Consider the following 26,309-nt stretch of genomic DNA (forward strand, 5'->3'; position numbering starts at 1 on the left):
ATACATGCACTCTGTTAGTGCAGGGCCATGGGCCCATGCGTGCTCTTCATTAGTTTAGGGCCGTGGGTCCATATACACATTCTTTTGGCTTGGGCCACAGACCCATTTATGCATTCCATTGGCTTGGGCCATGGGCCCTTTCATGCACTTTGTTAGCTTGGGGCCATAGGACCAGGTATGCACAAATGTAAAACATTTCTCAGGGTTTCCATCGAACTTATATTGTTTACTTAAGGGGAATGGAACACCAGCTGTATCTACAGAGGTGGAAGGGCTAGCAGGACTGTTAGCTAAACTCAGACCCTGGAGTTGGGCTTTAACTCCATTACACTAGAGACTACGGTTGCTAGTTGGGCTTGTTGTTCCTTGTAACGGTGGCAGATAGAAACAGATGCTTGCAGATGAGGCTGTAATTAAGATCTTTAATAACAATGGGATGATTCAAAATCACAGTTGAAAAGCCAGAGCAAAAAGTCAAAAACCAGATCCAGAACAAGACAAAAGGGAAAGACAAAAATCAAAGTCAGAACAGAAAAACACATCATACATGGAAATCGATAAACAAGCAAGGAGAGAATGCTGAGTTTGCTCAAGCTGAGATGATACTTTGCAATGAACTATACTAAAGGCTGGACTTATATACTAAACTAACACACCCATGAAATAAGGAATAGGTGTGTGTGTGATCAATAGTTTGGAGAAGCTGAGTGCTGATAGGTTGGTCTGATGGAGTCCTGGGTCATGTGAGGCAGCGAGGGGTTCTGGGAATTGTAGTCTGAGGCAGTTCCAAAGTCATTGTCAAAAAACAGGCCAAGGTCAGATCCAAAACAATCCAAAACCAAGAAAACACCATCATAACAAAGTCAAAGTGATACAGCAGAAAGGCAGAATCATAACAAACAGACAAAAGGTCAATAATCAAGAAAAACAAACTGGAATGCACAATGAAACACCGGAAAACAGGAAAGCTCTGGTAACAACAGCAGTACTTTGCCAAGTGTCTAAGCTAAAGCCCAGGCTTATAAAGCTAACTAAACAGATTACATAACAGTAGAAAATAATCAGTATTCAGATGAGGCTGATCTTGGACAGATTGTGTTTTGAGGAAACAAAGTCACATGATCACCCAAAGGGTTATGGGTTGGTATAGTGTAGTGGATAACACCTCTGCCTTGTATGCTGTAGACTGGGGTTCAATTCCTGCCTGGGCACCCTACACTATTCCAATTAGAATCCTTGGGCAAGACTCCTAACACTACCTTCGCCTACCTGTGTAGAATGATCTTATTGTAATTTTGCTCTGGAAAAAAAGTGTCTGCCAAATGGGAATTGGAGTCCCTGCTGGAGGGATGCATGACACTGAATAGTCTTTCACCTCAAATTGGGTTGCAGCATTCTTAGCAATTTTGATGTATTCTGTTTAAAAACTTGGATTTTTTATTTATGAATATGATTCAAAATATTATTTTAGTGTCAAGGGATATTCTTATGTTAAATGTGAAGTTTGGCTGCATTCTACATGTTTTTTTTATTCTCACCAAGACAATGTTTTGTGTTCCAGTTTACAAGTCCAGCCTACTGCCAAAAATGCTAACAAAACAGCAAATGTGCATTAAGCTATTAGAGTATTTAAAAATGGAAATTTTAGTTTTATTCAGGTCATTTATCTGTTACAATATGAAACAAACCATTTACACACACACACACACATCTTCTAAGCCGCTTCTCCCTCAGGGTCACGGGGGGTGCTGGAGCCTATCCCAGCTGTCATTGGGCGGAAGGCAGGATACACCCTGGACAGGTCGCCAGTCCATCGCAGGGCACAAACCATTTAATATAATGGAATTGTTTTAGCTGTTGTCAAAGCATTACATGAAGAGCATTCAAGTTAAATTAACTAATATGTAAGTAAGCAAAACTTGAAAAAGCAGAGTACTGCCATTTTACATCATTTATACTAGAAAAGTGCATTTCCTAAGGAAATTGCAGAGTGATGGCGCAGCTTAAACTTGCTCAGATGTTGCCAGGTGGTTGCTAGGATATCCCAAGTGGTTTGTAGGGTGTTGTTTTGTGGTTGCAATGGTATCCCAGTTGAGATGCTGTCTGTGTATGAACTATGGTGAATGTGAGGTATGTTTGGTGTATAATGTGTATGATGTGTGTGGAGTGTGTTGTGTATGTGTAGAGAGTGTGGTGTTTTTTCTTTTTTGAGTGTGCATTGGTATGTGTTGTGTTTGGTATATGAAGATGATGTGGATTGTTCACAGACTGAGGTACTTTACTGCTTCTGCACCTATCTATAAAAAATTCTGTTTGTCAGAGGTTTTCTTAGCTTTTAGGTGCCAACAGATCAGTGACATTTTGTTCCTGGTGTTAAAGTTTTCTAGGATAGTACTTACAGGCATTGGTTTTAAGTTTGGAATTGAGTTCATAGCCTTAGTAAATTTTTCTTTAGTGCTGTCATTTAAGTGTCTCTTTTTGATATAGACAGGTTGTCTTTACACCACAGAGAAGATCTGAATATAAAACAGAGTACAGAAATGATCCGATACAGCCAGATCCATAAGGGACAGAGTTAATATTCATATTCTTGCTAATAATCAGGTTAAGTATGTCACCCCTATTGTATGTGGGCTTTTTTACATGTTGTGAGAACCCAAAAGTGTCTAACGGAGTTAGAAATTCTTTTGCAATACTGTCCTTTGGATTTCCTATAGTGTAAGTTAAAATCACCAGTTATTAAATTACTGCTGTAATCTATGGAGATGGCAAACAGGTCAAGTCAAGTCAAATTTATTTGTATAGCGCTTTTTACAACTGATGTTGTCACAAAGCAGCTTCACAGAAATCCATTTAGGACAAAGTTTCAACATGAAATGTTAATCCTCCAGGTGAGCAAGCCAGTGGTGACAGTGGCAAGGAAAAACTCCCTCAAAGCTGAGGAAGAAACCTTGGGAGGAACCAAGGCTCACAAGGGGGGACCCATCCTCCTCTGGTCAAACTACCTACAAAATTATTATACTACTAATATTAATAGTAGTAGTAGTAATAGTTAGGAGTCCACTTCAGTGTAGAGTGGGCAGCCAGTCCAAGGCAGGTGGCGGTGACTGGGGTGTGGGCAACTGGTCTGAAGCGGGTAGCCGGAGAGCTCTACAGACAATCATCCAGCAGTGTCCGGCCGGACAGGTGGGCAGTCGTTTTCTCGGAAGAAAGGTAGGGAAATGGAGTTAGTTTAGTTCTGTATGGGTGTATGTATAATAATATGTAAAACACAACGGAGTGTGGCTAATGACTCCGGCAGATCTGACTACAACAGCTTAACTAAAAGGAGAGAACCAAAAGGGCACACAGATACGGGAGCACCCTGAGACAATTTGGCATCCCTCCGCTCCACCGTCCACAAACCTGAGTGATCGCGTGCGAGTGGCGGGATGACAGCAGCAGCGTCTCAGTTTACTATAATTCCCTGCTTCCATGGACCCCTGGTTCTGCTGCCTTTATCCAAGGGGAAACATTAACTACCAAAAGCTAAACTAAATAAGTGAGTTTTCAGCCTAGATTTGAAGATTGCGACTGAGTCTGAGTCCCAAACATTTTCTGGAAGATCATTCAGTTTGGGGGCTTTATAAGAAAAGGCTCTTCCCCCAGATGAAGCCTTCTGAATTCTGGGAACTATTAAAAAGCCAGCACTCTGTGATCTGAGCAATCGTGGTGGCTCGTAATGGGAAATGACGTCTTGAAGGTACTCAGGAGCGAGTCCATGTAGGGCTTTATACGTCAATAAAAGAATTTTGTAATCAATACGGAATTTAACAGGCAGCCAATGAAGTGATGATAGAACTGGACTGATATGATCAAATTTTCTAGTTTTAGTGAGAACCCTGGCTGCAGCATTTTGAACTAGTTGAAGTTTACTTAAATTCCTGCTGGTGCATCCTGATAATAGTGCGTTACAATAGTCTAGCCTTGAAGTAATAAAGGCATGACGCAGAAACATTAGTACATGCCTTTATTACTTCAAGGCTAGACTATTGTCTGTATAAGGCATTTCTTATTCTGGCGATATTGCGAAGATGTAAAAAAGCTGACCTAGTCATACTGCCTATGTGTTGATCGAATGATAAATCTGGATTTAGTATTACACCAAGATTTTTTGCTGCTGAACCAGGTATAACTGGAAAGTCAGCAAGATTTAAAGTTAAATCTGATAATTTATTTCTTGCCACTTTTGGACCCAGAAGGAGAACCTCTGTTTTGTTACTGTTTAGAAGGAGGAAGTTACGCAACATCCAACCTTTCACATCTTTTACACAATCTTCTATTTTCTTTAACCTGTATTTGTCATCAGGCTTGGCTGATATGTATAATTGCGTATCGTCTGCGCAGAGAAGTCATTGATAAAATCAGTACAGTATTTTGGGGGTCTGTAGCAGGTTAACAAAAGTACTTGTGGCAGCCCTTTAAGTAAGGTAAAAAGATATTCAAATAAAGAGAAGTCGCCAACTGTTATCTATTTGCATTTGAAAATACCTTTAAAAATAACAGCTACTAGACCCGTCCCTCCTGTTCATTCTAGAATGTTGGAACAGAGAGTTAGTAGGAGCCGTTTAAATAAGAACACTTGCACTGTTTCCATAGTCTAACCAAGTTTCTTTTAAAAACATAAAATCAAGGTTGTATATTCCGACAAAATCATTAATAATAAAAAAAAGATTTGCATACAAGAGATCTCCTGAGCTGATAAAGGTTGACGGGCAATCTGTTGCAGATTGGATAAGACATATTTTTTTTCGGGGTGGCCTTGCTTTTGTGCTACAAGTCACAACAGAGATTCTGGACGGGTTGGATCCCAGCTCATACTGCATATGAATTTGAGTTTGGCCACTTCGGTCGCAGGGATCCTGTATCAGTTTTTTCCATTGTTGACAAGTGAGGACTGCTGGGCTTGTTGCTAGGGGAGTGATCTTAAAACGCTATCAGTTGGTGGACAAGGTTGTGGAGGGCAAGCTGGTGTGCAAAAGAGAGACGTAGCTTAGTCCTGTTCCTCCATCTTCTCAGAAACACCCACATGGGGTGAGAGTGAGATAGTTGAGGAAGAGGTTCAGTCATCAATGTGATACATGTCTTCACATTTTGTCAGCTCTGTACAGTGTTCATCCTCAGGTCCTTTATCAACACCATTTGATGGCGAAGAGAGATTGAGGCCCTGGGGTCCTTGGAGGTGGGATCCCATACCAGAAGGGCACGGTGACCCCATTTTCTGAAATGCTCTCGTATTCGGTTATCCAGCTTCAAGGCCTGCTCTATCAATGTCTTGAGAGAAGTGGGAGTCTCTGGGGTGGTCAGCTCATCTTTTCACTGGAAGGCAGCCATTAGCGTCCTTGCATTCCAACCGCTTTCAGTGGCCAAAATGCAGAACTCATGGCTCATGCCAGTGAGTAACGATATTATGAATGCTCCCTCAAAAATGGAACCTTCTAAAAACCTCTGTATCCCAATCATACCTCTCGGGGCAGGTGGATAACCAAAAGAGGGATAAAGAGGTCAAACAAATGAAACGCCAAAGCAGCATCTTGGATAACCAAAAAAGGACTTCAGATTCATCAAGAACTTTTTTATTTAACAATATAATTGTGCTACATTTACTAAACATTTTTAACTACATTGAATTCATTGGACTATCTATATTCAAAATGTTACAATGTTGCCGACCTGTCCAGGGTGTATCCTGCCTTACACCCAGTGACAGCTGGGATGAGCTCCAGCACCCCCCCATGACCAGAGAGGTTAGGTAGTATAGAAAAAGTGTGTGTGTGTGTGTGTGTGTATTTACCTTTTACTCCAGGAGGACTTTACTGACTGACCCCACTTGGTTCCACAGCAGGTAAATCTTCGTCTCCTCTGGCAACCACTCTTGTTCATTAACAAGTGCATCTGTGGTATCCTGCAAAAATTGTAAAGATAACTAGTTAGAGCTCACTTTCAATCTGCCTGTTACAAGACAGACACCTACAAGACTCAGACACAGAAAGAGGGATCCCTCACTGCTCACTTGCTATGCTTTTCCTTACCATGTTTGTGATCTTGAACACTATTAAAATTCCTGAAAACTACTTATTGTACTACCTTCAAAGCCATTGATCAAGGCATTTCCATCTTCTCCCAGATGGTCGATTAGATATCAGATGATGACCTCTTGTGTTTGCTGAATGGGGTTTACACTCTGTAAAACAAAATGTCTTTCAGCATCTAATAAAATGTAGTACTCTGCACATTCAAGCAGAGTCTTGCTTTACTATACCAACTTAAGGAAGGAATAAACAGGAGGATGTGTCAGAGGGAATAAATGGGAGTTGTCTGATTAGGATTTATGAATATCTATAGTAATTAGTCATGGTAATTAACTACCACAAAGAAGAGAAAAAGTTAATGAGACAGGTGGAATTGTGAGTAAGGCAGTTATGGAAGCAACTGAATAAAATAATAAAATACATTATTAATACTTAAAGTGTAATATTCATTTGTGCAGAGACAGCTGTTTGGGGGAATCAGAAGCCAACCCTTAGGGGTGTTGGTGCTGTGAACATGTTTGACAAAAAATTCAACTTACATGCTCTAGCCATCATCAAGTGCTCATGCAATGACACATAATAAATGTGATCTAGAAGTAACTAGCCTAGCAGTGTGGTCTAGTGTTAGAGGCTAGCAGTATTGTGTAGGGCTAACTAAGCTAGTAGTGTGATCTAGCATCTGCTGGGCTAACATTGTGAGCAGTATGATCTAGGACTAACTATTCTAGCTGTGTACTTGCTAACTAGGCTAGCAGTGTGGTTGTTACGACCTGTGTAGGGGTTTGTGATGATCATAACAAAAAAAGGACCAAAGAGAGCCAGATGATGTTTAAACAGATCAAGTCATGTTATTTTCTTTTTTTGCTGCTCTTTTGTGTACAGGACACAAGAGAATATCAGAGTGGGCATACGCCAAAACAATAAACAAAAACCAGCCTAGCCTAGAGAGTTCCGAAAACTAACTTACCTAAGGGAAACAAAAACAAGAAACAAAAAACACAGTCAGTCTTCCCTAACTCCCTATCTATACCAAAACAGGAGAAAACAAAGTCAAGAAGAAATGACACCCACTCCTACAACCTGGTTGGCATAAGAGTGAACATTTACAGGGTAAGATCATGAGCTTACTGTTTAACAGTAGAGATAACTGGGTAAAGAACAAGAGATTAAGCTAAGCTATTTCATTTTACATGAGGACAGACAAGCCATAAAACAAACAAGCTGAGCTGTGGTTCAGATGTACAACAATCGCCCCAAGCCGCCATGGAGGAAAGCCTCGATGACATGCAGCGCAGCCGTCGAAGAAATACTCTATTCAATTTCATCCAGCCAATCAGATGCAAGCATCATTACGGGACTCCAGCCAATCACACGCACGAGTGGGCGGGTTCCTAATAAGCGAGAGTATGAGAGAGAAAGAGAGAAAGAAAGAGAAGCAAGCAAAACAAAACATACGTCCTATGGACGTAACAGTGGTCTAGAGCTAACTAACTTAGCAGTGTGATGTAGAGCTAATTAGCCTAGAAGTTTGATCTAGAATTCACTAAACTACCAGTGTGGTCTAGAGCCAAGGCTAGCAATGTCACGTAGGATTAACTATCCTTGCACCATGATATAGAACTAATTAGATTAGCAGTGTGATGTAAGACTAAGTAGGCTACCAGTGAGGTCTAGTGCTAAATAGCCCAGCAGTGTGATGTAGTGTTAATTAAGCTATCAGTGTGATTTAGAGCTAACTATGCATCAGTGTGATGTGGGACTAACTAGCCTAGCAGTTTGATCTAATGTTAACTTGGCTAGCATTTTAATCTAGAGCTAACTAACCTAGCAGTATGGTCTACAGATAACTAGGCTAGCAGTCTGATGTGGAGCTCATTAGCCTAGCAGTGTGATCAAGGGCAAACTAGCCTAGCAGTCTGGTCTAAAGCTAAATACACTAGCAGTGTGATCTAGACCTAACTACAATAGCAGTGTGATCTAGAGCCAGCTATCCTAGCAGCATGATATAGGGCTAACCAGCCTAGCAGGGTGGTCTAGAGCTACCTTGCCTAGCAGTGTGAGCTAGAGCTAACCAGCCTAGCAATATGATCTAGGGCTAACTTGCCTAGCGGTGTGATCTAGAGTTAACCAGCCCAGCAGTGCAATCTAGTCTTGTGAAATAGGGCTTACTACCCATCCAACGTATCTATGTGGGCCCCAGGTGTGTTTATGGAGGGCTAAATGATAGTCCCCATCAACATTACCCATTTTTTTATCCAACTCATGTTGCCCTTCATCTCCACGTGGGCCCCGGGTTAAAGATGGGTATAAATGGGTACAGTGTATGAGCATACAAGGTACTGTATGTTGAGTGTTTTTATGGGCCTCTCATTTGGAGGTCAAGTGGGTTTTATTTGGGCACAGACTGGGAACTTTTTGGGAAGGCTAAGGATACCAGGGCTCCTTATATGCATTACAAACAGTAGCCCATTTGGGACCTATCTCATATTGTCCGCAGTTTCCATTAGGCCCCTTTGAGTGGCACCCCAAATGGGTACATAATGGGTGTAAGATAGGTACAGTGTGGACTTACAATGGACAGAATGGGTTTTATACAGAAGCACAGTTGGGTTTAATATAGATGTATTATGGTCGGATGAGTAGGACAATTCTGGTCAAACTGAACTGGTGGCAATTGAGACCCATGATGCAATTACCAAACATTTTTAGAATGTAGACCTAATGATAAAGCAGGATACCACTGAATGCGATAAAATCACTTCATGTTGAGAATTTTTTTATATAGATATTCAAATAATATATATTAAAAAAAAACAGTTTCTTCCTTTGAATGTTGTCATTATAATCAGAGCAAAACACTGGTCAGGAGAACATTTAATTTAAAAAAAGTAATAGCATTGTTTAAACAGCATTTTCATTTTACAAGTAATGCACACATTTCATTTTCAACTTTGGTGAGCAAACTCATAAAAAAAGTCACAACATTTATTTAACACCAAAATCATTTAGTTTTTTTTTTTTTTTACCTTTAACCATTGTTTAATCACTTTGTTTTTCAGCTAAAGAGGAAAATGATCTGGACTGCATGTTTGCATTCTCCTTCAATAACAAATTAAGTCACACATTCTTAAACTCTTACACAAAACCTTTTAAATTTAAAACAATAACAATGTTTTATTCAGTCCATCCATAAGAAATAACTAATTATAAATTGAAAAAACGCAAATCCTCAGTGCATCAATTACCTAAAACAACAGGCTTGAAGGTGTAACTCAAAGAGAATGTGCCATGGACAAGTACATTCAAGAGGCCCTAGACCAGGGATTCATCAGACCTTCCACTTCTAGCAGAACGACTCCAGAGACGAAAGTGTAGCAAGGAAAATAGTTTAATCTAATAGTATTTAACAATTCCATAGATAACAAAATTTTGTAAGTTAAGTCCTTGGCGCGGGCCCCGTCATCAGCCCAGGTACTTTGACGTGTAGAGCTTCGCAGATCCTGCCGTACAGGGATGGCATGGGGCGAAGCATACCCCAAAAGATTGTAAGAGATAATGAATACCCACCGGGAAAGGCTTTACTTGGATTGACTAGTCTGAAAAGAAACATAAGAGATATTATTAGCAAGATGCATCAGTATATATCCAATAAAAGTACAGATTGTAGGGTATTAGTAACAAGTGCAATTAAATTACTGATTAAGTGTACTAAGTGCTTTTAATTATTGCATATGCTAAGATGGAGTGATAAGTGAATGGGCTCATCATTCTAAATACCATTGTGGTGGTGTAATAAGCGACAGAACTTAGTTGTTCTAATGCATATGTCACCTGGAGTACATAAGGCGGCTTTAAGCTTAAAGTTTTCATCAGGTTAAAAGAAAACTCAAGTTTTAGAGGCCAAGGCCTCGACGCTGCAAATTGTTTGCAGAGAGCAACAAATTCATTCTTACGTTATGTAAGGAGTACTGCAGTATTTATTATGTAAACATTAGATACAAGGGCTGCTATACATGCATCATGTTTGGTTGGGTGACGAGCCCACACATGCACTATGTTTGCTTGGGTGACGGGCCCACACATGCACTACATTTGGTGGACGATGAGCCCACACATGCACTATGTTCGCTGGGCGACGGGCCCACACATGCAGTATGTTCCCTGGGCATCGGGCCCACACATGCAGTATGTTCCCTGGGCATCGGGCCCACACATGCACTATGTTCGTTGGGTGACAAGCCCACACATGCACTATGTTCGCTGGGCAACGAGCCCACACATGTAAAGCATTCATGTGCCCTCACATGCATAGCGTTCGTTAGGGCGACGCGCCCTCACATGCATAGTGTTTTGCTTGGGCGACGGGCCCGTACATGCATAGCTTTCATTGGGGCGACGTGCCCTCACATTAATTGCTGTGTTTTGCACAGGTTACGAGCCAAAATAAGCATAGCATTTTGCTCAGGTTATGAGCCCATGTGGTGTTTGCTCAGGTGACTGGTCCATATATGCAAGTGTTTGTTATGATAATGGCCCATTCATGTATTGAGATTGCATGGCGTTTGCTCAGCAATGAGCTCATATAGGCATGCAATGGCTTGGCAGATGAGCTCATAAATGCGGAACAAAATGTATAACATTAAAGAGGTATTCCTTAGAGAGCTAAGCAAAGGTTTTTTTTTATTTTTATTTAAATCATGCAATGTTCATTCAATTGCAAAGGTCAGTAGCCGCTACCAGTAGTTGCAAGAAATATAATATACCTTGATAGATTTTGAGAGAGCCAACTGAGCATCCATGATGAGTTATGCATCTGGTCTTGTGTAGGATTCATAGGCAGACGAGGACCCAAGCAGCTTGATTGAATTCATGGGTAGACCAAGTTTAGCTGCGGTTGTAGCTGCTCCTATGGCCTATGTAGTGAGTTGGGGACAGTCCACATTTTGTAGTGACAAAGGCTAGATGTTCCCTGAACCATTGTGCAGTCATAGGAAGGCCGTTTGGAAATATAAACAGAGGTGAGTTGAGAGTAGGTGGGCGGAGTTTCAGATAACGGGTCATAGAGGAATAGGGACAGAAGGAGGTGTTTAGTCTACAGATTTTAATAGAAACACCAGCTTCAGAGAAGTCTGTCTGAGTGTTTAAGGAAGATGGTAAAGAAGTGAGACAAGAAGCGTATATCAGACAGTGTGAGACCTCGTGTGGGATCGAATAACTGAGTGTTAGAAGTGAATTCCCCTGGAAACCATAAAAAGCCATGAGAAAAACAGCCTCAAGTAAAGTGTTAATGAAAGATGTAAAAAGACCTTCACATAGAGCAGAGATAAGCATCTGCAGTATTTCAGGAGTTATGGGTAAACATTTATCTGAAACTTGCGGTGTAGATTTATTTAAACCTTTAAGAAGTAAGCGGATAGCTGGGTTGAAGAATAAACTAGGATAGTCAGGGTCATTACATCTAGCATGGAATTGGATACCTGCTAAAATTCTGCGACTTTAAGATTGCGAGTCTGATAATTATGAACGAAGAATGTGCAAACTGTTGTCACGAGTATGGGAAAAACTGGAATTTGTAGTGAAAGACAGAACAGAACAAACCAAGATCACATGGAGTTATAAGCTTTAAGAGTGGAAGGGGCTAAGCCTTTTGACATATAATATTTGGCTGATTCTAGCAAGGCGTTATAATAGTTATTTAGTCGAAAATCAGTAGGGTGAAAGGAGGGCAAGGTGTTGAATCCATGTTGGCCGAGGGGCAGAGTTGTCTGAACTCCTGTAAACAAGATCGAGAGTGCGTCAGCTACAGCATTAAAATGGCCAGGAATATGTTCAGCTGTCACAATAAAGTTATGAATGACTGATTGCCATGTTAAACGTCTAAGTAAAGACATGATTGTGCTACATGACGACTTTCCTTTGTTAATGATGACAACCACGGCTTCATTGTTGCAAAAAATATTAATACATTTCCGTGACCAAGCCTCACCCCACAGAATGCTAGTGACGACAATGGGATAAATCTCATGCAGTGCCGAGGAAGCAGATCCAAGGGCAAATTCAGAGAATTCGGCTGGCAATTTCTCTGCGAACCATTGCCCTTGGAAGTACCCCCCAGAACCAACAGAGGGAGCGGCGTCAGTGAACAAAGCAAGAGAATGCGAGGACTCAACCACGTTGGAGTAAAAGAAGGAGATGCCATTCCATTGCTCGAGGAGCTGAGACCAGAACTGCAGATCAGACCGGCAGCCATTGTCAAGGGCAACGACATCACGCAAATTAACCACGAAGTGAGCGAGAAGGAGCAAGCGAGAAATAAAAGAACGACCCTGAGGAATGACGTACATAGCAAAGTTGAGATGACCGTGAAGAGAGAGAGCTTAGAAACAGATGAAGCTGAGAGAAAAGCATCTAAAATCGATCTAATCCTAGCAAGCTTATCTGCGGGGAGAGACGCACACATTTCAACAGAATCCAAAACGATGCCGAGAAATTTGAGACTGGTGGAAGGACCAACGGTCTTTTCAGCAGAGAGAGGTACGCCCAATTTGCAAAAAGCGCCCTTGAGGACATCTAGCGCGGAATGACGAGAAGACGTAAATTCCACAAGCAAAAAATCATCCAAGAGATGGAGGACGAAAGGCAAGTCACAGACGTTCAACAGGATCCAACACAAAGCCTCGGAAAGACAATTAAAAATAAGAGGGCTACTCCTGCAACTGAAAGTAAGCCCGGACGGCAAAATAAAACCTAGACTCCCACTTAACGCCAAAGAGAGGCCAATCCGATGGGTGAATAGGTAATATTTTAAAGGCATCCGTAATATCTGTTTTAGCCAGCAGAGCGCCACGACCCGCAACCTTAATAAACTGGATAGCATCATCAACGGCTCGAGAAGAATGCATTCGTTAACACTAGCAACCAGATCTGAGGAGAGGACATATCAAAAATAAGCCGCTTCTTGCCAGTATACTTGCGTGTAACAACACCAAGGGAATTGACTCGAAAAGGAACAAAAGGAGGGGATGTAAAAGGACCGACCAAATAGCCCCTTTCAAGTTCCCTGGCCAGGAGAGCAGAAACCACACCAGGTTCATCAAGCGCAGACCGGAGGTTCCGAGATACGTAGGAAGAGGACAGTGGAGAGAGGACACCAACCCTAAACCCCTGCGAGAGCCCCGTGAACAAATAACAAAACATCGGTCAGGGTGAGAAGAAAGAAAGGAGGACAGAGTAGGCACGTCAACAGGAGTGGACGGATGGCCACTCAAAATTTCTTTGACGGAGGGGCCTTCCCCCACCCAGCCGGACAAAAGTGACAAGGACAAAATTATTGCATAAAACGTTCCCATTAAAATCAATAAGGGGGTGGCCCAGCCTATCGCGGGGAGCACTTACAGTTTCAGCACCACAGACAGCAGGCGCAGACGCAGCTGCATAGGCCCTAGGGCAGAGGGCAGAAGAGTGACCATGAGAGCCACACACGGCGCAGGCCAGCGTGTGGTGGCCGACAAAGTGGCGAAGCAGCAGTTCTGTGTCCGTCACGGACCAGTCCAGCCTGGAGTTATAAAGCGGAATATACGAGGCAGCTTTAGCCGAAAAAGCCTTGTGATAGTCATCAAAAAGCGTGCCGCCATAACGCTGGCTAAAGTCCGCCATCATAGATAAATACAGGTCCAGCTCTTCCCTACGGTCAGGATAGGCCTGACACAAAACATCCCTATACACTCCAAAAGCAACGACAAACTCCCCAAAAGAGACGTTGCGCTGAAGCCGAGGATCGGATGTTTTCAGAAAAACGGAAATGTCACCACAATTGACCATTTGCCGATCGACAGCCGGAGAGGGGAGAAGCAGAGAGGCCAGATTAATGTCCTTACTCTTTTTATCTGATGAAGGCCCTCAATTTACCTCTCAAGTCAAATCAGTATTCCTTGAACATGTAGGGGTCTCCATAAGCCTGATACCGGATATCATCCCCAATCGAATGGACACCTGACGTCACACCACCTCCGGAGGAGGAGATAGATGGAGCACCCGTTTATGTTGTCCGTTGGTTGCTGGACTCCCGGAGACATGGAGGAGAACTCAAGTACCTTGTGGACAGGGCAAGATACAGCCCAGAGGAGCAGTGTTGGGTTTCCGCCCATGAGGTTCTGGATCCTGGTTTTATCGCTGACTTACATAGTCAACATCCTAAGAGAAACCTGCTCCTCGACCAGGGGACGATCAGAAAAGGTGCCCCCAGTTCACTCCCTGATCATCTTTGGGGCCGTTGTAGGCGGACCCTGTCTGTCCAGTGCCGCGGCAGCTCTGGGTCTGCTCCCGTTCAGATCACCGGTCATCAGCTTGGAGGTCGTCCTGGCCAGCCTTGCTCCGAGGCCACCCCGGGCTGTTTGGGGGGTACTGTCACGCATCCCTCTGGCTCAGAGGCCTCTGTGGACTCCATCTCCCAGAACCCTCTGGGGATCACATGACTCCTGACCCTCCATCGTGCTCCAGTCACCGCTCTCTGTCTCCCGAATACTGGTTTGTTTTACCTGTTGTCCCTTGTTAGGTTAGTTGGTGTTAGTATAAAGTCCAGGCTTTTAGTTCAACTCATTGTGAGGTATTGCTTCTTTCCAAGAGCTACTGAGCGTTTCATTTCTTTGTTGTGATTCCTGGTTCTGACTGATTTCCTGTATTTTGACTTTGTCTTTTTGCTTGACCCCTTTTGGACTGTTTGCCTGGTGTTATGTTCGTGTTTTTGTATTTTTTGTCTGTTTTGGATCTGACCTGTGCCTGTCGATTTTGGATCACAACTCTTACAGGAAAGCCTTCCCATTTTAACTGGGAGTGTCTAACTCATTCTGTCACAGTGGCCAATGAAATGAGGTAAATTTCTCAAGGTTTTTTGAGGCTGGGGAATCATGCAGATTTCCAATGTGTATTTGGCGGAATAGATGGCTGCCGTGTTTGAATTAAAGCTCTAGGAGAAACTGGTGCATGATGTTACAGAAACAGGACGCTCTACCCTGTACAGCTGCAGGCTGTTTGTGATCATCAGACAAAGTTTTTGGATGATTTTATAGGCTTTCCTGAATCAGTGCACAATACAAGGGGGCTTTGCAGAGTACCAGGAGGAACCATGATCCTTGGTGATGGTTGTCAGTCTCACTCCTGGACAGTGGAGCCTTCAGCTCCTAAAATAAATGCAAACCTCCAATCTAACCTCACTTTGCTTTCTTCTGTCTAGCTGAATTATTCTAAACCTTTTTTTTATATTTGAAGCATGTTTGAAATACACTCAAAGGATTAAATAAATATTTAAGATGAACACTGATAATTTGGAGAACAATGGATTTATTTCCATTTATAAGCACTCAGCTGGTTTCCTGATATGTTTAATCTTGTCTGAATTTTCTTGCTCTACCTTAAATGGTGCAGAAGTTAAATTCTGGCACCTCAGGCACCATTAAGGTGGAATGGGAAAATTATTCCACTTTTCATGGTGGATATGTGAAAAATGTAGCTATAGCTGAGCTAAAGCTTAAAGCAGAGCAAAGTATGTCTGCATTTTCGTTTTATATTTTTAGCCTATACAAGTAAATTACCACATACTTAGACATATTTACAGCCAAGATGGTAAAATTGACATAAAATGTCATGGTTCCCCAGGTGGTTTGATGTTTGTTGAAAGGACAAAATGGCTCTTCTTAAAATTGGGGTGCCAACCTCTGCCCCACAATGATGGGATATTCCAGCAGGAAAATGCACTGTGCCATTGGGCCCAAGTTGTCCAGAATTGGTTCGAGCAGCATTCTGGAGCTCAGTCCTATCAACAAGCAAACAGAATCAAATTTTAGGGTATGTTAAAAAAAAAATTAAAAGATCCAATATTATTCTAAATTTTTGACTAAAATTTTAACCAGATTTATACTATAAGTATGTATGACTAACTCATTGGTGTCCAATCGTTTCTGTAGAGTGTGGCTGCAGGTTTTCATGATTAATTCTTTTTCCTGATTAAGGGGAATCAGCTGAGCTCCTGCTTGTTTCCAATGAAAACCTGCAGCTAAGGCCACCCTTGGTGGATAAGATTAGGAACCCCTGGTCTAACTGGTGAACCAACAGCCTGTCTTACTTCTTTGCTGACAAAGCAGAGTTTTCCTCCCCGGTGAACAGCCTCTCTCTCAATATGAGCCTTTATAAAGCTTTTGAGTGCTGAACTGTGTTGCACTGGTCTGAGTGGATCAGACACAGCAGTGCTGCTGAGTTTTTAAATGCCTCAGGGCCACTGCTGGACTGAGAATAGTCCACCAACCAAAAATATCCAGCCAACAGCGTTCTGTGGGTAGCGTCCTCTGACCACTGATGAAAGACTAGAGGATGACCAACAAAAACTGCAGCAGCAGATGAGCTATCATCTCTGACTTCACATCTACAAGGTGGACAGATAGGATAGGAGTGTCTAATAGAGTGGACAGTGAGTGGACACAGTGTTTAAAAACTCCAGCAGCACTGCTGTGTCTGATCCACTCGTACCAGTGCAATACACACTAACACACCACCACATCAGTGTTACTGCAGTGCTGAGAATGATCCACCACCTAAATAGTACCTACTCTGTGAGGGTCCATGGGGGTCCTGACCACTGAAGAACAGGGTAAAAGGGGGCTAACAAAGTATGCAGAGAAATAGATGGACTACAGTCTAACTGTAGAACTACAAAGTGCACCTATATAGTAAGTGGAGCTGATAAAATGGACAATGAGTGTAGAAACAAGGAGGTGGTGATAATGTTATGCCTGATTGGTGTATGTCATCTTTACTAATCAGGCATGCGCTGGTATGGTCTAACTAAAAATTGGGCTAACACAGGATAACTCTAACTATGAGCACAAAGTGGATGCAAACTGGATGCAGGTAATACAATACTTATGCAATGAAAACACAGAGGCATATAAACATGTGAATGACTCTACTGCATAGTTGCTTAATTTTATCTTATATAGAAGAACACTTAATTAATATGCCTATGTCAATAATATTATTGTGCAGTGCGGGGGATCAGGAGAGAGAAATAAGCTGGCCCATGACTTGCCTTGTTCTTCACAGACCTTTCCTAGCTTCTGAATCAGTCTGAAGATCTGATGTCATCTCTATGTTCATGTATCAGTATTCATGCTGATAGATACACCATAAAGCTGGAAAAGACACGAACATGATAACTTTTCCTGTTTTCCTGAGGGTTGGTACAGTCTCAGACTGCTTTGTTGACAATACTAAGAAGATTAAATACTTATCATTTGATACTTATTACACAACACAGCAGGGCTGGTATAAAGCAAAAACTGCCTAAATTCATTGGCTTCCATTGTGCCATTTTTAATAAAATCTGGGTCTTCTGGAGAAGGTCCTTGGGAAGTACCGCCATAAAGATTTTAGTTGCATTTTACTGAGAAAAAAAAAAAAAGATTTTTTTTAACCACTCGCAAACAGATAGTCAGGCACAAATGTGGTTATTAAACCTAGGTCAAGATCAATCAGTGGAGCCACACCTGTATGATGCTCTTGGTCTTCCATTTCAGCAAACTGCCTATCTGTTCTTAGTGGTGCAAAAATTCAGGATAAGTCATTCTACCATTGATATAAACTCCTTTCTGAGTACAGCGTTCACAAGTGGTACCCTGTATGTAAAAAGAAGTAAGAAGAGAAATTGAGAAATGTCTCTCATACAAATCCAAGCCAGTAAGACTGACAGATTTTAAATAATCTATGAATGCCTGCAAATATTCCTGAATAGAAAAAGGCTTAGAGACTTCTGAATACAAGACAATCAAAAATGGACAACTATTTGTCACATTAAGCTTTCTAAGTATGGACCAGAGCTGCACACTGGAGTTCTTAAATAATGGTAGTCAATCAATCTTTATCTCGAAAGATAATGAATCAGGCAGTTTCTGAAGTTTGTAACATCAATTCAGAAGCAACTGCACTGCCTACACCAAAGTGATAATAGGACCCTCATGTAATTTGTTAGACTTCAAGGATTTATGGAGTTGAAAGTAAAGTTTATGTACATTTAAAACTAAAAAATACCACACAGATCACATTTTTAAATCCAATCCTTTTTTACTGTGTCAGTGCAAACTGCAGAGTAAACCCAGCAGCCGCTCCACATTTGTGAATTTGCGTCTCCTAGTAATGGGAGAACATGTGAGTTCATGTGAGTTCAGTAAGTTCCGTTTCGCTTTGAGCAACAGTTTAAAAGTTGCACAGTGTGTGATCCCTAATTGTTTAGTGTGTGATTCTCAATATTTGTCACCCAAAGAGATGTCCAGTCCTTTTATAAACTGTTAAGACTTGTGTAGTGTACCCAAGACTTTAGTTAAACACTTTACAGTTATGTAAAAAAATACTTACAAAGTACATGAAAAAATATTTACACATAAATATTTTTTCATTGACTAAATATTAATGGATAGTCATTGTTAGTTGGGCTAGCCATACTGAGGTTATATTTCCAATGTAATAATAATAGTAATAATAATAACTAGAAAGGGAAAGTTCGTGAATGAACTTTAAGGTAGCTTGAAAAAAACCCAGCTAATTGCGGTAAAATGTTAAAATAGTGGAAGACTGTTGATGGTTGTAATGTGTGTCTGATTGTATATGCATGTTTATCTATCTGTCTGCCCTGCGACAGACTGGCGACCTGTCCAGGGTGTATCCTGCCTTCCGCCCAATGACAGCTGGGATAGGCTCCAGCACCCCACCACGACCCAGAAGGATAAGTGGTTTAGAAGATGTATGTACTTATGTATGTATGTTGATGGTTGTTAAAATGTTGCTAAGTGGATGCTGCAGTATCCAAGGTGGATGGTAATGCGTTGCTAGGTGCTTCCATAAATGAAGATCCACCTTAAATTCTGTGTCATCTTAAATTCAGTGCTATATTAATTGAAGTTCCACCTTAAATTCAGCGCCACCTTAAATGAAGTTCCACCTTAAATTCTGTGACATCTTAATTTTAGTGGTACCTTAAAGAGAGTTCCACCTTAAATTCTGTGCCTTGTAGCAGGTTTTGCAATTTTAATGTTATTATTGCTAGAACACAGGACCCCCCAAATTTGTTGTGCACTCTGGTTTTGTTCGGCTGTAGGCCCTACCCTTTGGAGGCAGAGCCAGATTGCTGATAGGTTCTCATCACCTAACGGTTAATTAGCTATTCATTGTTTCCAACTCTGATTGGTTGTGCATAATTTTAGGAACGCCTTCCCCAGAACCACTGCCTTCTTTGTTTGTTAGTTTTAAACAAAGAAAAATAAACATTATTCTTATAACATCAAATCGGTTTAAATTTCAAAATCAAGGAACGAACAACTAGGATATTCAGGTATGTTTATAAGAGAGAGTTTAATCCTTGTTACCTGATACACAACACATGTTAAAGAACATAGGTAATGTTTGCTTGTAATATCTGAATATGACCCAGTGCATGAAGAAATAAAATTGACAACGAAAGAAAAGGAACAAAAGAAAGAAAAGAAAAACACATTCAGGATGCATATTTGTCAATGGTCTAAACTCATTACAATTAAATGGTTGTCTCGGTCTGTTATCAAAGTAATACACTGCATATTTCTAGCACTTAATAGTAGAAAAAGATACAGGTTTTAGGTAATACACGTTACAATAAGACTAATAAAACAAGTAGTATTGCTTACAGATTATATAAATGTTGATAATCAAGCAGACAACGCAACAAGTTTTCTTGGGTTCTTTACAAGCACATGTCCTCACGGTGGTGGTGTGTTGTGTCTCATTCTCACCACTTGGGGGTGTTGTGGCTGCATATCTAAATTGGTAATAAAATCTAAAAAGGCTAACTTTGTTATAGATTCTCATAACAACCTCGTTCTTGGTGTCTCCAGACTTCTTGAAGTGAACCCTGTTGAATGGTGACAATTCTGTATTGGTGCAAACTTGAAACTTGATTTCTTGTAAATTACAAGTTTAGTTAAGAGTTTGGTGAGGCCTGAAGCTGGATTCCAGGCAGGGCTTTATAGCTGCCTGGCATGCCTTATGGAGCAAGGGGGGTTGATAACCTCCCACAGTGTCCAGACTCCCAAGGTAACGTCCTTTTAAGCTGTAAAACTTGTTGGCAACTTAATCCTGTTTCATGGCTTTTACCTCAGACTTTGTGGAGCCAAACCTTTCAGTTTGGGTAATGTGGAGAGTTCTTGTAAACAGGAGTGACTTTGTTTTAACCAGATGGTGATGTTCACTACAGCCTCCTCATATTCAAATTTAAATGTAGTTCCATCTTAAATTCAGTGCTGCTTTAAAGGCAGTTCCATCTTAAATTCATTATTTGTGCTGATACTGCTGAGCATTAGGCTGTAAGCGTGTGAGTCTGTGTCTACTGTGTGTGAGTGTCTGTGTGAGAGATTCCATTGTGACATCACTTGTGCCAGTTAATCTGAATGTCCCAAACATTCTAACCATTAATTTCCTATGGGAAAAAATATCGTCTTTGAATGATAATTTTATGAAAATCATATGTCGGATCGCTTAGAACAGCACACACACACTCTGTGGGTATAGGACCTACGAACCTGCAAAGTTTCGTGGTTCTAGCTTGAAAATTGTGGGAGGAGTAGAATTTATTTTTTGAGTATAGAATAATAATAAGAAGTAGATTACAAAGAACTGTAAGTTGGCTTTTTTCATCATCATCATCATCATCATCATCGTTAACCGCTTAGTCCAGATAGGGTCGCGGTAGCAGTTGGGAGAGCAGAGAATCCCAGATGACCCTGTCCCCCGCAACTTCCTCCAGCTCATTCCCGGGGACCCCAAGCTGCTCCCAGGCCAACTTGGAGATATAATCCCTCCAGCGGGTCCTAGGACGTCCCCGGGGTCTTATTCCGGTAGGCCGTGCCTGGTACACCCCCACCGGGAGGCGTCCAGGGGGCATCTGGATCAGATGCCCGAACCATCTCAGCTGGCTCCTCTCAATGCGGAGGAGTAGCGGCTCTACTCCGAGCTCCTCCCGGATGGCCGAGCTCCTCACCCTATCAAATAGAGTGTAGCCTGCCACCCTGCGAAGAAAGCTAATTTCCGCCGCTTGTATTCGCCATCTCATTCTTTCGGTCATTACCCACAGCTCATGACCATAGGTGAGGGTCAGGATGTAGACCGATCGGTAAACAGAGAGCTTCGCCTTATGGCTCAGCTCCCTCTTCACCACTACAGTCCGGTACAGCGACCGCATTACTGCTGCCGCCTGTCCCAGCCTGCGGTCGATCTCACGATCCCTCTTCCCATCACTCGTGAACAAGACCCCGAGATACTTAAACTCCTCCACCTGGGGCAAGTCCTTTCCCCTTACCTCGAGTGGGCATGCCATCCTTTTCCGGGCTAAGACCATGGACTCAGACTTGGAGGTGCTGATCCGCATACCAACTGCTTCACACTCAGCTGCAAACCGCTCCAGTGCGCGCTGGAGGCATCCATGTGATCCAGCCAAAAGAACAACATCATCTGCAAATAGCAGAGACGCCACCCTCCGGCCTCCACACATAATGCCCTCCTGACCCCGGCTACGCCTTGACACCCTGTCCATGAATATCACAAACAGGAGTGGAGACAGGGCACAACCCTGGCGGCGTCCAACGCTAACACTGAAAGAGTCCAACTTAATGCCGAGTATACGAACACAGCTCTCACTCCGGGCGTACAGAGATTGAATGGCCCGGAGTAGTAACCCCAGCACCCCATACTCCTGGAGGACCTCCCACAAGATATCTCGGGGAACATGGTTGTAAACCTTCTCCAAATCCACAAAACACATGTAGACTGGGTTGGCAAACTCCCATGCCCCCTCAACAATCCGTGAGAGGGTGAAAAGCTGGTCCATTGTTCCACGGCCAGGACGGAATCCGCATTGTTCCTCCTCAATCTGAGGTTCAACTATCGGTCAAAGTCTCCTTTCCAGCACCTTGGCATAGACTTTCCCAGGGAGGCTGAGCAGTGTGATACCCCGATAGTTGGCACACACCCTCCAGTCCCCTTTCTTGAAAACAGGGACCACCACCCCGGTCTGCCAGTCCAAGGGTACTGTTCCCGAGGTCCATGCACTATTGCAGAGGCATGTCAGCCACGACAGCCCCACAATATCCAGAGCCTTAAGCATCTCCGGACGAATCTCATCCACCCCCAGTGCCTTGCCACTGAAGAGCTTGCCAACTACCTCAGTGACCTCCACCATGGAAATGGAGCTTGACACGCCAGAGGCCTCTGGCCCTGACTCCCATGAGGGAGGCATGTCTCCCGGATTAAGGAGTTCCTCAAAGTGCTCTTTCCACCGACCGACAATATCCTCATTTGAAGTCAGAGTTTCTCCACCCCTGCTGAATACAGCTTGGGCACAGCCACCCCGACCGCTCCTGAGTCGCCGGACAGTTGTCCAGAACCTCCTCGAGGCTGACCGAAAGTCTTTTTCCATGGCTTCACCAAACTCCTCCCACGCCCTGGATTTTGCTTCTGCCACCGTTGCAGCTGCCACCTTTTTTGCCTGTCGGTACCTATCGGCTGAATCGGGAGTCCTTCTGGTCATCCAGTCCCTAAAGGCGTCTTTCTTCAGCTTGACGGCCTCCCTCACCACCGGTGTCCACCCGGGGGTTCTTGGGTTACCGCCAAGACAGGCACCAACAAGCTTTTGGCCACAGCTACGCCTGGCACAGAAGTCCAATAACAATTCACTATTTGGGTTTAGATAGGGCAGGCCGTTCTTCCCAATCACGCCTCTCCAGGTCTCCCAGTCATTACCAACATGAGCATTGAAGTCTCCCAGTAAGACTATGGAGTCTGTAGGCGGGGCCCTTTCCAGAACCCCGCCCACTTGCTCCAAGAAGGCTGAATACTCCGATCTGTTGTTTGGTGCATAAGCACACACAACAATCAGAGTTTTCCTTTCTGTGATTTTAATACGCATTGAGGCGACCCTCTCGTCCACCAGCCGGGGACTCGTGAGTATCCCCACACGGCTTTTTTCATGCCAACGTAATAATAATAATAATAATAATAATAATAATAATAATAATCATAACATAATTGTGTTTAGGGGATTCCTTCTGTGTGGACGTTTTGGAAATTGCTTGTGTGTGGTTGTGTCTGATGGACTGGTAAACTGTCCAGGGTGTATCCTACCTTCTGCCCAAAGACTGTTGGGATAAGCTCGAGCGACCCAGAAGGATGAGTGGTTTAGAAAATGTGTATGTGGACTGTATGGTCTAAAGAATATTTTGTATCGTAATAATGAGTTTTATTCTTTTAGTTTTATCTGGACTGTAAGTTCTAAGGGATGTTTTATAACAATGATCTGTTATTCTTAATTTTTGTTTTGATTCGGTATTAACTTGATGTATAAATGTGTTTGTTTGTTCTTCAGGATGCATCATGGAGGAAAGATCAGGATGAAACCAGGACTGAAGAAATGTAACACACACACACACACAAACACACACACACACACACACACACACACACACACACACACACTGATTAATATTCTCTAATCTGTGTGTGTGTGTGTGTGTGTGTGTGTGTGTGTGTGTACAGATGCTGTTAATCTCACTCTGGATCCAAACACAGTGAACAGAAATCTCTCTCTTGCTGAGAGGAACAGAAAGGTGGAGCATGTTTGGGAAAATCAGCGTTATCCAGATCATCCAGACAGATTTGAGTACTGGGAGCAGGTTCTGAGTGTGGAGAGTCTGACTGGACGCTGTTACTGGGAGGTTCAGTGGAGCGGAGATGGAGCTGATATATCAGTATCATACAGAGGAATCAGGAGGAAAGGACGCAGTACGGACTGTGTGTTTGGATTCAATAAACACTCCTGGAGTCTGAACTGCTCTAATAACAGTTACTCTGTCAGACACAATAATCAGGAAACTGTCCTACCTGCCCCCCCCTCCCCCTCTAACAGAGTAGGAGTGTATCTGGACTGGGGGTCCGGCACTCTGTCCTTCTACACCATCTCCCCTAACACACACACACTGACCCACCTACACACACTCACCACCACATTCACTGAACCGCTCTACGCTGGGTTTGGAGTTAATTATTATGACTCCTCAGTGAGTCTGTGTGAAATAGAATAACAAGGGAGAGAGAGACAGGTGGAGAGCAGGTTGTTGAAAAATGTATTTTCTATTTTTTTTCTAAAATGTGAGTGCAGGAAAAAATTACTAAACACAACAGAAATACACAGCCATGTGTTTATATAAGACACATTTCAGATCTATTGTTTCATGACAAAATATATTTCTACATTAAACTACATTCTGCAAAAATACATTTCTGACCATTTTCATACATTTTCACCAATATATTTGATAAATATACTTTACATATATTTCTATTACAAATCTGCATCCAGTCAGAAATATTGTGGCAGTTGCTTATAGTTAAAGATATATTTGAGCTAAAATACTGTGACAAACAGTAGTCAGAGCTGATAGTAGATATAAAGATATACATTACCTGATGGAGGATTGTGAAAATCTTGAGAGGCTGGGATGAGTGAGGACACCATGAGAAGGGTGTGGAAACACAGAGTTATCCTTTTCTTGTGAACATCAATCACTTAGCTTTCAAGCCAGTACACAAAATTAAATAGCACATTCACAGGAACTTTTCAGTCCTTTTATTTCTGCCTCAAGCCTCCATTGTTTCCTTCTCTCTGGGCTCTGCCACCTACTTAGAAAAGACATGACTATAGGCTGGCAGAAACAAAGCACAGGTGAATTTTATCAGCTACTCAGTCTGCTGGTTTGGCATGATTTTCTGTCATGTTTATTATTATTTATTACGACTTTCTGTCATTATTTATAAGGCAAGTTTAGTTGTATAGCACCTTTCATACACTGCTGTCAAGTACTTTACTGATGAGAAAATACAAAATAATTTAAAAAGTAAAGGAGAATAGAAAAATGTAAAGTGAAGAAGAATAAAAATTAATACATTCTAAAACATAAATAAAGCAATAGATTTTAACAGAGAAAAATCATTTAATTAAAAATCAAGCAAGAAAATTAAAAACTAAATAAGGATAATAAAGCAGAGAAGAGGACACGAGCTGGATGAGCTAACAGTGTTTAAACTGAGTTGAAAACTGCTCACATACTAATGTTTTAAACCTGGATTTAAAAGTCTCCAGTGTCTGGGCTCTCCTATTGCTCTGTGAACTGGTTCCATTTAAGAGCAATGTAGTAGCTAAATGCTGCTTCTCCATGTTTAGTCTTTACCTTTGGCAGGGCTAACTGACTAGTTATCTGAGAGTTCTGCTTGTTTCATATCGCTGCCACATATCAAATATGCTGGCCTTAGACCACTGAGCAATTTTTAGACCAGAAGTAATATTTTAAAGTAATGTATATTCTGTAACAGAACAGAATATACTGGCAGCTGCATTTTGAATCATCTAAAGGTGTTTGTCTTTTTTGGGAGTCCTGTTAAGAGACTATTACAGGGATCAATCCTGCTAGAAATAAAGTTGTTGGTGAGTTTCTCCAGGTCTGCTTTAGTCAGAACATCTCTGATCTTGTTGATGTTAAAAGTGATAAAATGCTGACAGTTCCTGAGAGACCAACCCAGTTCTCAAATCTATCTATGAGAATTTTATGGTCACTGGCATCAAAGGCAGTACTGCAATCAAGCAGTAGTAGAACAGATGTTTTTCCAGAGTCTGTAGTTAAAAGAGTATCATTAATAACCTTAATTAGAGTGTTTTCAGTCCTATGATTAGGCCAAAAACTTGACTGAAATTTGTCTAGACAGCTATTTAAGGACAGAAAGTTGCTTGAAGACAATATTCTCAATCATTTTTCCAATGAAAGGAAAATTTGAAATCAGTCTGTAATTGCTCAATAGAGTTGAATTCCAGATATTTTTTATGAGGCTTCACAACTGCAGTTTTTAATTTGTTAGGAAAACACCTGACAGGAGTTAGGTGTTTACTGTCTGAACTATGTCCGCTGCTATTGAGTGAACATGTTCTTTAAAAATGTGGTTGGTAACGTGTCAAGACCGCAAGTGGATAATTTGAGATTACTCCCTGTTTTGATTAAAAATTCATTATTGATAGATGTATGCAAACTCAGTACATCTCTCAATTGACACTAATTCAGGGTCCATATATGTAAGTGACTTAGTTTGTCAACCATGGTGAACAGTATGATGCTGTTGGTA

General features: G+C 42.0%; 1 protein-coding gene across 1 annotated transcript in view; it reads left to right on the forward strand.

The window, feature by feature from the left end:
- The window catches only part of LOC118803195 (NLR family CARD domain-containing protein 3-like), a 52,526-nt gene extending 28,291 nt beyond the window's left edge, over positions 1 to 24,235 (forward strand). Inside the window, exons 6-7 of the mRNA XM_036563726.1 lie at positions 23,530 to 23,552; positions 23,676 to 24,235. Of these exons, the coding sequence (XP_036419619.1) occupies positions 23,530 to 23,552; positions 23,676 to 24,220 (568 nt within the window). The 3' untranslated portion in view covers positions 24,221 to 24,235. The remainder of the gene's footprint in view (positions 1 to 23,529; positions 23,553 to 23,675) is intronic.
- The last annotated feature ends 2,074 nt before the right edge of the window (positions 24,236 to 26,309 follow it).

The sequence above is a fragment of the Colossoma macropomum genome, unplaced genomic scaffold (assembly GCF_904425465.1).
Source record: "Colossoma macropomum unplaced genomic scaffold, Colossoma_macropomum, whole genome shotgun sequence".
Taxonomy (NCBI): domain Eukaryota; kingdom Metazoa; phylum Chordata; class Actinopteri; order Characiformes; family Serrasalmidae; genus Colossoma; species Colossoma macropomum.